This window comes from Athene cunicularia (assembly GCF_003259725.1).
Source record: "Athene cunicularia isolate RWA chromosome 1 unlocalized genomic scaffold, athCun1 chr1_part2, whole genome shotgun sequence".
Taxonomy (NCBI): Eukaryota; Metazoa; Chordata; class Aves; order Strigiformes; family Strigidae; genus Athene; species Athene cunicularia.
In genome coordinates this window covers 67091785-67106706 of record NW_020799092.1, presented here as the reverse complement: position 1 = coordinate 67106706, position 14922 = coordinate 67091785, and the positions used below count along the sequence as shown (strand labels likewise).

Below are 14922 nucleotides of genomic sequence, written 5' to 3'. Positions count from 1 at the left end.
TATTTCCAGGTACATGCTGGGCCTGTCAGCTGTTCCAGCAGTAATACAGTTTCTTGGATTCTTATTTCTTCCTGAAAGTCCCCGCTGGCTCATTCAGAAAGGCCAAACTCAGAGAGCACGGAGAATTCTGTCTCAAATGCGTGGCAACCAGGCAATCGATGAGGAGTATGACAGTATCAAAAACAACATTGAAGAAGAAGAAAAGGAAGTTGGAGCAGGTATGATGAATGCTTGTTGGCCTCTCTGCCTATCAATGAGGTGATAAAAATTGGAAGAAACTTTGAAATTGTAGCCTATGGGAACTCGATGGTTTGCTTTTTCTTGTCTTGCTGCTACTGTTTGAAATATTTCATATACTGGTAGCTTCAAAAATGAACAGATGTCTCTATGATCCTTCTTAAGTGAGGAAAAAGTAAAGTTGTGTAAGATTCTAGGTTATTGCACTCAAAAAATTACTCAGTTTAAGAATGCACATGTTGAAGAGTGGAAGTAAGTAAAATAAAGTTTGGTTTCTTTCATTGGTGGAATAGGCCAAACAGACACTACAGAGGTCGGAAGGTGTTTTACATGCCTGAATTATCCAGAGGCCATATCCTGGCTGATCATATTCTAAACAAGCAGCATTTGGAAAGATTTATAATACAAAACTAGACATGTAATACAGAGATTCTTTTTCAGTAAAGGCAGCTTCTGAAAGTCCTCTTGGTCTGCCCCCAAGAGAATAAGGCATATAAATCAAATACTTTTTTTACTCTTTGGTATCCTTATGCTATAATTGCTCAAAACTTTTATGTATGTACTTATGTGTGTATTTATAAAGCAAGATTACCATTCCATTGACTTTTTGTCTGCTATATATTTTTCCTTTGCTTTGTGTTGAAAATGTTAACCTGGGAGTCTCAAGGCTTTTAAGTAAGACTCATCTTAATTCTTGCTTCCCTAAACTGTTAGGAAAATACTGTAACTTTTCAGAGCTATTGGAAAGAAAAATGCAAGTTATTTTACCTCTGTGTAAATTGAGATTCAACATGTTGCAGTATCTAATCTTATTGCCTCATTAACTTTGTGTTTGAGCCTTACAATAAATAATCAAGTATCTGGAAAAAATTACTTGACACAAACTAGTGAAGGGACTTTGAAAATATTCATCACTGGTGTGAAGCAGGGCTGGATTTTTTTTTTCCAATATGTTTTTGAGGCTTTGGATACTTTGTTTCCGGTTCTTTGTGGGGTTGAGGAGTGGGAAATGAAGTTCATTGAAGCTGATTTGGTAAAAAGCTGAAGTTAATCCTGGTAGAACAGCTTGGGTTTGAGAGTCCTAATTAGGGGTTGGGCTATTCATTTCTGTGGAAAGCCACTAAATGTTTAGTATTAAAAGCAGTAGGTGTTAGACGTGTCCAGTCCCTTATTTTCAGTCACTGGGCTATAGGGCATGACCTTGTTTCCTTATGCTGGCGTTTCACTATTTGTAAACTAAATGTGGTATTTTTAAGACTGCAGTAGGATTGACTCCAGCTCAGTTGTTAAATCAGTCCTCTATACATTTTTGCACTGGCACAGTAATTACGAGTTTGTTGGCTTTAAGATGTGCCCCCCCCCCCCAAAAAAAACCAACCCCAAACCAAACAAAAACCAAAACCAAACCAAACAACCCAACTTACTGTGTTCCTGCAGTTTAGTTAAATCAAGCATATTCCTAGGAGAAAGCTCGGTTACAGACAGTGTAACTCAGCTAATCCACAGCTTCAGAGTTGTCACCAAAGGGCATTAAAAAATTGAGGGTAGTTACAGTATATGCTGTCCTGCTTGTTATAAATGCTTAGCAAATAAGCATTAGACAGTTATGGTCACTCTCATTTTTTATTATAACTTGGTTATAATTGCACTTCATCCCATTTAACCCAAAGTCTTTATTGTTATAAAAAGTTATCTTGTGTGTCACCATCAAGACATACATTATTTTTGTTACATTCCTGTGACTTACAGGTGGTATTTACAAGTGGTGTTAAATTGTAATTACTTTCTTTTCTTGAGTTGTCTGGATCCCCAGTGTTGAATTTGGCATGCGTAGTGCAAGAGCAACTTACTGTTCATGGCTTCAATGCCAGATGTTCAGATATTGATGACTTAAATGTGTGTTTCTGCAAAGACTTCTTCATTTTTGCTATCTGTGTTTTGGTTGGGGGTTTTTTTTGTTAGATATATTGTTGTAGTACTTTTTATATTAATTTCTTCTATTTGTGGCAGACAATGTTTTAAAACACTAGTTAATAGCAATGACAAAGGATAGTAGTAATTCATATCAGACATGGTGGACATCATTCCAGTTTTACAGAAAGCTTTAATGACCCTAAACTGCCAGTGTGTGTACATGACATTCAAGGAAAGATAACTTTTTAGATGGAAAATCATCCAGCTTGCTTTGAGGTAAAAGTGCCTTTTCCTTTCCTGTGTTTTCCTTTCTTGAAAAAGAACAGATGTTCTTGTTCAGTAATTGATACATGAGCATCTTTGCCAGTTTCTTGGGGCATCATTTTTGAAGTGAAAACAAGCCTGTGTTTGACTTCTTTGCAAGGGAGTAACAGAATGTAACTGTAACATATTCTCCAGTCCCACACTAAAAACTGTAATGCCTTTTCTAACTGTTTTATCAATTATTCTTGTCACAAAAATAGTGAATCACATGGGAACTTCATCTGTGTTGCTTAAACTACCTTTTTAAAATTTGGGGGTTTTGTTTGTCATAAAACCAGAGAAGTTCATTGCATTTTCCACATGGTCATTAAGCAGTTTCTGTCTTGAAAATAATAAAAATGCCTTAAGCAACAAACTTATGCTTCAGAAGTCCTTTGTACCAATGTGGGATACCTGTTAAGTGAGTGATTCACATTTCTTTATCCTTTCAAGTACTTTCAGCCAAATCACAGCTGCTGATAGTGCTTAGCAGCTTATATGTTAGCATTTTCAGATTGGTATCAGAAGGATGTACATTTTTGACAAACACTTTCCCCATGACTGGTTATGCAAATGACGTTTTTTCTGGCAGTCTTGAAGACTGCTTTTGCGTGCTCTGTTCTGTACTCCCAGTGTGACTTTTGGTGTTGTAACTTTGCATTCGGAGAAGTGAAGGGAAGGGCATTGAGTTCTGCAGTAACATTACAATACAAGTTGAATATTGGTCAAGTTCAGCTGATCATCTGTTCCTCTCAGATGGTGGGGCTGTAGTGCAAGAAGGGAACTGGCAATAGGAAAATCAAGGGCAGAAGGACTAATGAGGAAGATGTTAGAAAAAAAGAGCTTGCCACGAATTACGGAAACAGTAGTTTATAGGTGAGAAGTGGCCTTCCCCTTCAAATATGCTGTGAGTCTCTCAGATTCTCCAGTGTTTGCCTCAGGCTCTGAAGCTTGAAGGGAGAGAGTGGTCCGAAGGGGTTTGCAACCGGGAAAAGATCAAAGACATTGCTGGGAGAGCCTTCTGGGGCAGCTCCTCCTAGCAAAACATACCTGACTCATGCTGATGGTGAATTGTAGTTTTTAGTACAGATAAGGCAGAGGTTCTGTACTGCACGTTAGTTAAAAACAGGCAATCAAATCATAGCAGTGCAGATAAGCACTGGCACAGTGACTTAATACAAGGGTATAGATGAAATAGCTTGTGCTCCTAAGTGAATTAGTGGGATTTGTAGTGCTAATTCTAGAACAAGCACTTTGGAGTGAATTTAATGTAACAATTTTGTGCATAACAATAAAACTATCTAGCTTTTGTAGAAGTTCTACAAGCTGCCAGTGCAGTGGTCATTTCAGACTGGAAAGAAGTAGTTCTAGCACCCAATGGAAACATTTTAAATAGATCATTAATTTCCTGTATGTTTGACAGCACTCCAGTGTTCAAAGCAAATCATAGAAAGGCATGTTTGTACTGCCTTTCTGGGTGAAAGCATCTGCAAACTGCATGGCTTTTTCTCATGCCCTTCTTGTAGCAGTACTGAGCTGTGATGTGCCAGGATGCATGGTATTTCATGTGAAATCAGTAGTAATCAGTATAGTACTAACTTAGCATCTTGACGAAATGAACATCATTTGCATTAAGACTAGACATTTATTTTTGTGTAGATGGAGGTTGCGTAACCATGGATCATAATTACACTAGGAGAACAGTGTACTCTCCCCCAGCCCCATTTATCCCACATTTCTCTAACTTGTGAATTAGGATTGAGAACCTTGACTTTATTTGCTATGCCTGTGGACCTGCATTATATTATCTGTTCTTATCCATGAATATGTGTCAACTTCTAATCATGAAGATGTCTTTTTTGCACATGTTATGCTAATTTTTGCAATGTAAAACTGCTCAGGCTCAGTGGTGCATGAAACCGTGCTGCTTCTGTGAAATTCACTGAGTGATTTAGAAAATTGATCATTACACTGTAATATTGTTTAACCTACCGTTCTGTGTCTGCACCAAAATGTTATGTAATGGGCACTGCTTCTAGATCAGATATTTTCTTGTGTTCTCATTTTTAATACATTTTTTATACATTTTCTTAATACATTTTATACATTTTTAATAGCCTATTTTTTTTTTTTTTTTTTTTTTTTTTTTTTTGGTGAGACCAGGAAAAACGTATCCATGTCACTCTTTCAATCCTGTAGGCTTGACTCACTTTACTTCTCTGAATTTCCTATTGGATCAGTGAGTCAGTCTCCTTTTTTAGGTTTCGTATTTCCCTGTTGGAGATAAATGTCTTACCTAAAGGTACAATCACTTCATTACCATTAGGTTTCAGCCAATTAACTGTCGGTTAGGATATTATCAGGCAGGAGATCTGGACCCTCAGTCCTTCCTGGCTCCAATATATTTCTATTTCTTGCACCTTTTCTTCTTAAGTAATATTTTAACTGGTTAGTATTCCTGGCTATGCCTTTGGCTGGAACCATTTGACATTTACCTTTCTAGGGAGATACTGGAACCTTGCAGTGTTTTAATTCTTAATCATAATTCTCGTCTTACTTCTGGAAGTTCTATATATCCTAGGACGTTGCCTAACATGCCTGGTGTTGAAAAAATACGGGCATGCTTATTATTTTTGGACATCAGTTGGTATTTTATTTAATGAAACTTGGTAAGACTGTGATGCTCTGGTGGGGCTGTGCTGTTCAGAACACCCTATCATTCCACTTCTTGGCACTCAAATCCTTACTTGAAGTGAATTCCTCTTATGATATTAAGTGGCTGTGACTACCTGTAACCATAAAATTAGATTGAAGTCTTTGGTGCGAAAGGAAACAAAGAAGTCGGGCTAAGGATTTGTTGAAGAAAACACCAAATTCAATATGGTTACCAGTCATGTCAGCCTGAAATTCTTGCTTGTGGCAATACCAAATGCCAGGATTAGTTCCGGGTGGGTTTTGTCTGTGGATATGGTGGGAACTGTGGCCAATGCAAGAGGTACTTGAAAGAAATGTTTTAATTTTATTCTTGTATTTTAACCATTTGATGTGTAGAATTGTTTCTTTGTCTGTTCCCTTATGTCTCCACTGGAATTTGTTTTGAGTTGAACCCATAAAGAAAAGCACTTCTCTGGATAATTGAAAATTCATGCAATGCAGGCAAATAGAACACGGAGACATTTGATCTCAAGAAACTATGCTAAGTCAATTCACTGTACAATCAGATAACAAGAAAAAGCTTTCTACAAAACATGGCAAGGAATATTGAAAGTATGAATTACTGTATTAAACAATTGATAAAGAGAGATTAGAAGGTTTTTGATTCTCCTTTTATTCTTAAAGTCTTTCAAAATGCTGACTTATTCTTGCAAATATGACCTTTGAGAAATATCATGTATAAATAACATGATTGTTTTTCTGCCTTGTTATATGACTGTTATATTTTACAAATGATAGTTTGTGATGGGTGTCTTAGAACTCTGTTTATACCTTCAGTTTGTTCACCTAACCATGTCGGTATACTTTAGGAATCCTGGTGTTAGCGTGTTCACCTGGCAGGGTGTTTGGAGTTGGCCTTGCTTCAGTGGCTTATGACCAAAACCAACCTCTTAATCTTTCACCTTGTTTTTTAGTGTGCTGACATAAGTTGAACATTTATCTATAAATGGTGGTTAATTGTCTGTCTGAAGATCAGATTCTTTTGGGTAGACCGCCTCAGATGTACATTTTGGAACACATTTTTCTTTGCCTGAATTCCAGACAGATTTGGTGTATGGTAGTCCTAAAGGGCAGGTAAAAGTAAAACCTAAGTATAGGGAAGCACTATGAGGCAGGAGGGTTTGGTTTGGTCTTATTTCTTTTTCCCACTTCAGATTCACTATTAAATTTCTGGAAGTAAAATTAGCTTTCTGTTGACAGTGTTATTAGCTTTGTGTTAGTTCATGGCTTCTGAAGCCCACAGAAAATTTAAGATACAAGTCTGGAAAATAAATCTCTTATCAGTTCAAAAATAATTTGGGGCATAATGATTTTGTTTTAAGCCAAATGACATTCACAGATAGAAGCTGAATTTGGTGACATTCAGGTAGTATTAACTGCTGCTCTTCATCTGAGGTTGCTTGTGGGACTACATGTCTGGACACAGTATTGGATTGCACTCCAGTACTATTGCATCACTGAATATTCAGCTGCTCCCTATGCTTTCTTTAGGAACAGGTATCTGTTTTGTGAAAACTTACATTTCAGACTGGTAAAAAACATTGGAAGAGTAAGACTAGTGACTGACATTCTTTCATGAGAGAATGTGGTTCTTCTAAAGCAAAAACTGACTGAAAGGGAGGCTCTGAATAAAGATAGCGTGTTTTGTTTCAGTCATGTCCAGGGGAAAAGGAATTTAATTTGTGCTTAAAACATACCAATCCCTATGCCCCTGCAAATTTAACTAGAATAGTTTATTTTTCTTTCTTAATACAAACAGCCAAAGTTAGGCATTTTTGTCTTGTTGTTCAGGTGTTATCATTCTCTCTGTTTCATGTTTATTATCTCTTAGAGCTAGCTGCAGTACTTCAGACTTATGGAAAAGTATCTTTTTCCTTTAAAACGAAAACCACTTGTTTTTTGTATTTAAGTAAACTAATCCAGCTGCATTGGGCTTGATCAGTTTCTAGAAGCTATTGGCTTCTGACCCAAATTTCCATGCCTTCTAGGAAGTCAGTTCAGTTCTAGAAAGCAGTAAGCTAGACACATTCCTTGGGTTTTCTTGAAGTAGTGCTTAGCTATATAACTTGACCTGTTATGAAAAGTCTGCTGTATAATAGCATAAACTTTAAACAGCATTTGTAACTCTATACATTTACAATAGTTCCTTCCCTGTTAGTCCAGGGGGAAAAACAGCATAGTGTTGCATGTGGTGAGACCTTAGGAAACCTGGACTGAAGATTCCTGGCAGAAATGAACTTGAGGGATTTCAGAGGAATATTCTTGGTCAACAAAAAGAAAAATGCATGTGCATAATGAGTAATTGTAAAGGAGTGAAGCAAGCAGAAGAGACTAGAAATAGAAGGGGGGTGGTGAAAGAAAGAAACCCCCAAAACAACCACAACAACAAAACCCTGAGTTGGTTCTTTCATTGTTGGGAGGCAAATCTATTCTGAACCGTAATAAAACTTGTTCCTTACTCAGTACAGAAATGGGAGAAAAAGTGATGGGAGAGACCTATATACTGCCCGTAACACCCAGTGTTTGTTACACTGGGAAGGGAGCCCGAGGCAGTGAGATGGGCCTAAGAGAGAGGCCTGTGTTGGCAAAAGGTAGTCATAGGATTTTAATGCTGGGATAGGAATGAAAGGATGGAATATATCTGCTTAAAGAGAAGGTACAACATATCTGGTGGCTTAAGGTGTCTGGCAGTGGGCCAGCCTTGCCAGTGATGGTGGTGCCATAAGCTCTTAAAAATTGCAGCGTGAGGCTTTGTCACTGCTGTCGTGCTCTCCAGGCTCCTGCCTCTCTGGTTTAAATGGACCAAACCAAGACTGAGCCTTGGAGTCAGTGTGCTGGAGAGCAGGTTTGATTTGAGGTGGGATGCCTGGAGTGCTGTAGCTTGGTTGTGTTAGAAATGAGAAATACAATTTTGCATTTCCTGCATAGTCTTGTGTGAGAGATGGGCATGTGCTGCTTCCACAGTAGAATTTGCTCTTGGGACTTCGTTTTTTTCCAAACATGGTTACACTCATGTACTTGTTTCTCATCTGAAATTATGGATCTACTTTTTAGATTCATGTATATTGTTCTTAAGAAGTAATAAAACTATGGTACTTCTAGAGCTGCTAATGGTAGTCAAGAGCTCAGTTAATTTAAAAAAGAAAAAGGCAAAAGCAAAAAAGGCCCCATTCTTCATCGTTTCCCTACTGGATCCAGCATCTGTGCTGAATACACAATTCTAAACTGAATTCTCCCACTTGATCTGCCTGTTTACATGCAGCAGGGATTCAAACGTAATATACAGTGTTGTGTGAAAATATTAATGGGCATGGGGGGGGAATTTTTTAGACTGCTGAGGAACAATTATAACACTTCTCTAAGCTTAGTAAGATGATTCATTATTTACATTTTAGAGCAGGTTCTGTGGCAAAATTTGGAGATAATCTTGTAGCTTCTTTCCTCTCTGACCTTGTGAAGATGAGTGGAAACTCTAAAATGGATTTAACGTTTTTAATAACAATATTTATATGTAAATGTCACAGACAAATAGTTGAGCAAACTTTACCTGTTAGGCCCATTTTAGCCTTTCCAGCATCATAATTAAAAACTTTTTTTTTTTTTAATAAAAAATACTGCTTTGCAGTGTTGCAAGAAACACATCACTGCAGAGCTGCTGCCTCCTGGGTGACAGGCTTTGCACGAGGGCAGAACTTGGTCCACCCATCAGATGGTAATGATTCTTCAACAGCAGTTTTTCTTTGGCTCTGTGGTCAGGTGAATATAGTGTTTTTACAGCCTGTTTAAATTACTTTTGTTAATAGGAAGAAACCATTAAGGAGGAAGAAGGATTTTAAACAGTGTTTGCACTTATTTTATGTAAGGCCATATTCTGCTCCGGCAGTCTAGTCAGGCTTTGTTTTTTCTGGAGACCTTCACCAAGGTATTGTCTGCCTGATTTTTGTCCAGTGCTCATTTTTCTCTTGCTTTTTTAAAAATAACAGCATTGTGGGTTTTTTGATCTCTCTGTTTTCAAGACACTTTGTTCTTCTAGCAGACCTAAAGGGTTTGGTTCAGAATAAGCAGCTGTCCTTGCATGCGTCCTGATAGTTAATCCAAAGTATTCACGCACTGACCATTTCAGTAAATCTTGACAACTAATGTGAAGTCTGTCACAGCTGTCATGCTGCCATGTGTGGACTATGTTTTGTTTGACTGAAGTTGGATTTGAAAAAAAAAAAAGGAAAGAATAAGGTAGTTTGCTGCTGAGCATGTTGCTGCTGTGACTCTCAAACTATCCATTTTGAATTCTCCCTTATGCAAATATTCTTGAGCTTTTCACATGCTAAAAAAGCAAGGTGTTGGGATTTCTTCCTTTTGAAAATAAATGAAAAAGGGTGTAGTACTTCCATGTTGAGTACTTGACCAGAATATGTATTTAGATCTTGTGCTTTTATCCAGGAGATAAGAAACAGTTTCTTTCTTTACGTTATTTCTGTTTGACCATAATTCTCACAAGTTCATAATTGTGTTTCATTCATAATTTTTTGGCAAGCAAAAAGTTAGAATTCTGCCTTCCTTTTTGGTTAGTTTTTTTAATGGCATCCCTTAAGCCCTAGTGATGCTCAGTAAGTGTACAGTAGTGTGCTAGTCTTGTTACAGAGCCACATCCCTAGGAAAGACCTTCCTCCTCATGGTATTTCATTCTAGAATAGGAAGGGTGAGTACCACCTTTTTTCTTTTATTACCTGAATGCAAGTGTCTGTCGACTTAGACTTTTCATGCGATGTTTCTGTAGGTGAAGTACTTTCTAGGAAGTTTATTATACTATTTTGTATTCTAAAATTTTACTGGTCTCCTCCAAAATGTCCATGTAGATTAGAGGGGGTTTACATGGTTGAAGCACGTATGTATGTGTGAGATAACTAATGCTGCATGAGTAATACACAATGAATAATTTATCTAATTAATTTAGACTTTCTTTCTGCTTGTCAGTTGTCTGTGGGTAAACCGCAGTTTCCTTAGACATACTTGTTTTGGAAGTGGTAAAGTGCTTTGGAATTTTTCTATGTGAAGCTGTAACAAACAAATTACAAACTTGAGATTTTTCGTATAAACTCTTTGGAAATTGTGGCTTTCACAAATATTAAACAGTATTTCAATCACATTCTAGAAATACCTGTACAAATAAAACTCTGAATAGATCAATTAATGAAGTACGAAAATTTGAAAATAATCAGTAAGACTGGTCCCTCTCCACCCCTGTTTTCAGGTTTCCCTTTTGCTAACCAAACCAAACCACCACCCTACACCCCCACCCCCCCAACGAACAAACAAACAAAGCCCACCGACACCAGTTCCTTCACCAAAAGCTGTTTGACATTTTTTAGCACAACACCACCCCACCACCACCAACCCCCTCCCTCTCGCCGGGAAACCACTATTCTGTTAAATGTGTTTTTCCTGTGACGAAAGGATCACTCCACTGTTCTAGTAGTCGTCAATTTGTGTATGTTGTTTGTTTTTTTGTTTTGTTTTTTTTCTGTGAATATTCAGAAGTAGGTGCTTCATTTATCAATAATGGTGGTTTTGAACTTTTTGTTTTTCTTATTCTGCACCTACTTTAATATTTCTGGTTTTGTTGAATAAGAAATAATGTTTTCAAAACCAGTATAGTTCAGTGTCTACATATATTCAAATATTTACCAAAAGTCACATGGAAAATTTTACTATCTAGTCGTTATCTCGCATGATAGCTGTGGTGATTTATGATTGAAGAATTTTTTTTTTTTTCTCCAATGTTGTGTGTTACATCTAGAATTAGTCTGTAACTAAAGGTTGTGAGAGCTTGTAAAACTTTTTGTTTTCCCTGCTATACTTAGTGAGCATCCGATTCCCCCCTTATAAAGTTGACTTCAGGCCAGTATTTAGTATCAGCAAACCTAGCACGTTGCTATTTTTTCCCTCTTTGTTTGCAAGGAGCTTGCAGAATTGCTAAGAAACTGCTGAGAGTTCAAGTTGATGTGTTGCTTGTAACTGCTTAAATGTTTAATTGCACATGCCGCGTGTTTTTCCTGTCCTTTTATAGTGAAATGGCGTTTTTTATAGTAGGTTACGAAACAAGCATCTTTGCTGTACACGATAGCCTTGTTCTGCCAGCCAGTCTTCAATGGTGGGCAGGGGCAGATGGGAACCTACTGGTGTTTGCGGGGTGTCTGTGTGCCTGAACCCATGCAGACTGGTGCTGTGAGGGCTTCCAGGCACTTCTTTGCTCTGTAGAACACTACTTTAGGGTAGAAAGAGTGTAGATCTTATTTTTGGTACTAAAATTGCTTGAATATGTTTGGGGTTTTTATCAGCATTGAACATCTTTAATTTTTATGTGCCTTCTCCTTGGCGTCAGGCTATAAAGAGAACAAAACTACCATTTTCTTTGGTGTGTTCTGACCTGTTTGCCATCACGTACTGAACATGAAAAGGTTTAATTATAAATATTTAATAAAATGGATTGATTTAAGAGCATAAATAATTTTAAAGTAATTTTGTTCTTTTGTGATGGTATAGAGTAGATTGCACTAGTTTCTTTTCATTTAAATATCAATGTATAAATATATATCACAAAACACGTGGTTTTCATTGTAGTTGAGGTGGATGTAGCTCACTTAAGGGAGTGCAAGTATGGATATATAAATTAATAAATTATAATATCTTCTGTAGTCTGTTGATATAGAAAGTAGATGATTTGCTATGAACCAGGAGACTTCCTTTTTAGTTCAAGCAAACATACGTTTCTATGGCAATAAAAGCAAATTTAAAATGTAGGTGGTTCTGACTGTTGCTGGTCTAAAATAAAGGTGGCAGTTGCAGAATAGCTCATTTCATAGCCAAAGGAAAACAAGATTTTTATTAAAGAAAAATGCATCTATATTGCCCCATACTTAATTTTTTTAATTTTTCAACTGCAAGCTCTTTCTGATATTTTTTCCTCCTTTAATATTATCTTCTTGGTCTTCACTGTGTGTAGCAGAAAAAGGAGTCTGAATATAAATGCTATACAGATCTTCAGTTATTATCAAGTAGATTTAAATTGCAATTTGTATTACCTTTGCATCTTTAATATTTTGTTGGGACTTCAAATTGTTAATGTTTTGTTAAGTGATGATTACTTTTAGTAGTACTTGGAGACAAGAGACATGAGAGTCTTACAAGGGAGGATAAATTAAAGCAGTATTTACCAACAGAACACCAGATGGGTGGAGTGGGTAGGGGACAACAGGTTGCAAGTAAATAGGGTTGAATATAGTGAGCAGTGTTTATCCTACTCTAATTACGATGCAGGATAACAATGGAAGAGGTCTGAGACACCATTTCATCTTTAGATTGGATTGTTTAGAGCTTCACATCCCTTTGAAGCGCATTCCCAGAAGAATGATCTGTTATAGAATGCCCCAATACCACCTATTTGTGAGTGAGTGGCCTCAAATTAATCATCCTGCCCCATCTGTCATACTTGGTATCCTTCAAGCTGTTTACTTTTTTGGCCTCTAAATCTTCCCAAAATCAGTAGGATAGATTATAGAGGTCTGAGGATTCAATATTTGTGGGGGTTTGGTTTGGTTTTTTTTAAGAAGGGAGTATGGGCAGCCTATTTCATATATGAGATTATGTTTTTCAGCCAAAATTTGCTGTTATTAAGGTATAGTGTGTGCATACATAAAAACCAAATGGTATCTTTTTGGTCACTCATACACTTTGATTTGTTGTGCCATACCCTGACAGAGACAGAGCTTGACAGGTACCTGAAATGTTTATGTTCATTTGGCAGGATGGGAACACGTGATACCAATCCAAGGTTGAAACTGGATCATTCAGTTGATCTTAATGTCAGATTTCATGAAATCTTTTTTTGCAACAATAGTCGAGATTTTCTTAAAGAATATTTAATATGAAGATATTGACCTAAATTTGCAGAGAATCTAGTATTATCTGAGGTGCACTCTCATTTCCCTCATTGCAGTGGATGTCATTGGTAATTCAGATAATCGGTGTTAACCACTCAGTGTCAAAGACAGAGGGTGAAATATCATGAAAAGGCATGCAGTCTGTGCCACCTGACAGCTGTTTGAGGTGCTGGAATGGTGAGTCTGAGTGCTCCAGTTCCCATCCAACAGTAAGAGTCAAGAGTTAAAGAAAGGCGTTTGGTATCTGAGCTGTCAGGAGCCAGTGAAGCTCTTGGTGTTGAATGCTTTATTAGGGAAAAACTGCCTAGTGTTATACGATATAAATCTATGTATAAATGTACTAAATTATGGTTAATGAATAATATTGTAAGCCTGGAAGTAATATATGTACTGAAAAGCTACATAATGTTAATGTTTTGATTTTAAATATTTCCTGACATGCTGTATTAGATATAAATCCTTGAAATAAACAGACACATTTTTAAATGTAGCTTAATTTATTCTATATTTAAATCAACTGTAGTGTAACCCAGCAGCATTACAAAGGAGGTAGAATTTTTTTTTTTTATTTAGTTATTTTGAGGCAAATGATTTGTATTTTACAAATTTGAGAAATCATGACTCAGTTTAGCATTCTGCTCTCATCTGAGAAACATTGCCTACCATCTGCAGGCAGTTTTCTGTTGTGCTGTGTGAGCCTGGCTCCAAATACAAAATATCAGCTGGTCTATATACCGCTGTCTTTGACAATCCCTCCAAAATGTGGCTGATGGAGTTCAAGATACTCTCTGCTCAGGTGCAGGCAGATCCATTAAAAATGTGAATTCTGAAAACATTCACGGGTCTTTTACAGATGCAGCTGCATTTCAATGACTGTGCAATTTATAATGGGTATGTTAGGGGATACTATATCACAAAAAATAAAAGAAGGACTTCTAATATGCTTTGAGTTTAGAATTTTTTTCTTACGGTCGGCTGAAACTGGTTTTCACAATCAACTGAGTTATTTTGAAATGTAGTTTTAATAAGCTTGCACTCTTCTGCCCTGCTGATAAACTTCAGTTCCTTTCCTCTCTAACTCCAGCAGCGAGAAATTAACCTGCAAAACCTGTTATATGCTTTTTCCCACCTTGTATTTTGAAACCTCATGAATCTGAAGAGTTGTCTTCAATTTTAGCCCAACAGTTTCAGAGCAGTTTTGTTTTATCATGATGGATAATTTCAAACAATCCTTTTTTCTTCCTGTGGTGCTTCTTAAATGTATTAGTTTTATTGGCTGATAAAACTTACCCCTATACTCTTACTGTGTTTGCAGATTTGAATATTGTTTTATGCTGATACCAGTATTAGACCTTATTTTTGCTTACAGTTTTTAATAATGATACTGAGACATTACTGTTGTATTAGACAAAATTTGTGAGTTCTAGTTGTAAGACATAACCAATGAAAACAACTAATCGATTTTCTATAAATCCTATATGAGATCATAATCAAAAGTGTAGTATTTTGTTGCTATGGTGATGAGCACGGTAGGCATTTTCAGGATTTTTGCAGCAGCTTATAGTAGTTGAAATGGCTACAAAGAGAAAAAGCATCACCTATAATTTGAGTTCCATTGAGAATATAAACTTGAATGACGATGTATAAACAGTTTTTACAATATAAGTTGCCTTTAGGGCCTGACTTGTAGTAATGCATTACATCTAAACTTTCTCTGTAGAATGAACATGGATTTAACATTTAAATTAGTTCAAAGAGGTTTAAAATATACTTGTTCAATTGGAAATATTTGCAAGTGATTTACTTGAAGGAT

General features: G+C 36.7%; 1 protein-coding gene across 1 annotated transcript in view; it reads left to right on the top strand.

The window, feature by feature from the left end:
* Positions 1-14922, top strand: part of SLC2A13 (solute carrier family 2 member 13) — a 178093-nt gene that overhangs the window by 50757 nt on the left and 112414 nt on the right. The window contains exon 3 of the mRNA XM_026868199.1: positions 10-218. Within this exon, the coding sequence (XP_026724000.1) occupies positions 10-218 (209 nt within the window). The remainder of the gene's footprint in view (positions 1-9; positions 219-14922) is intronic.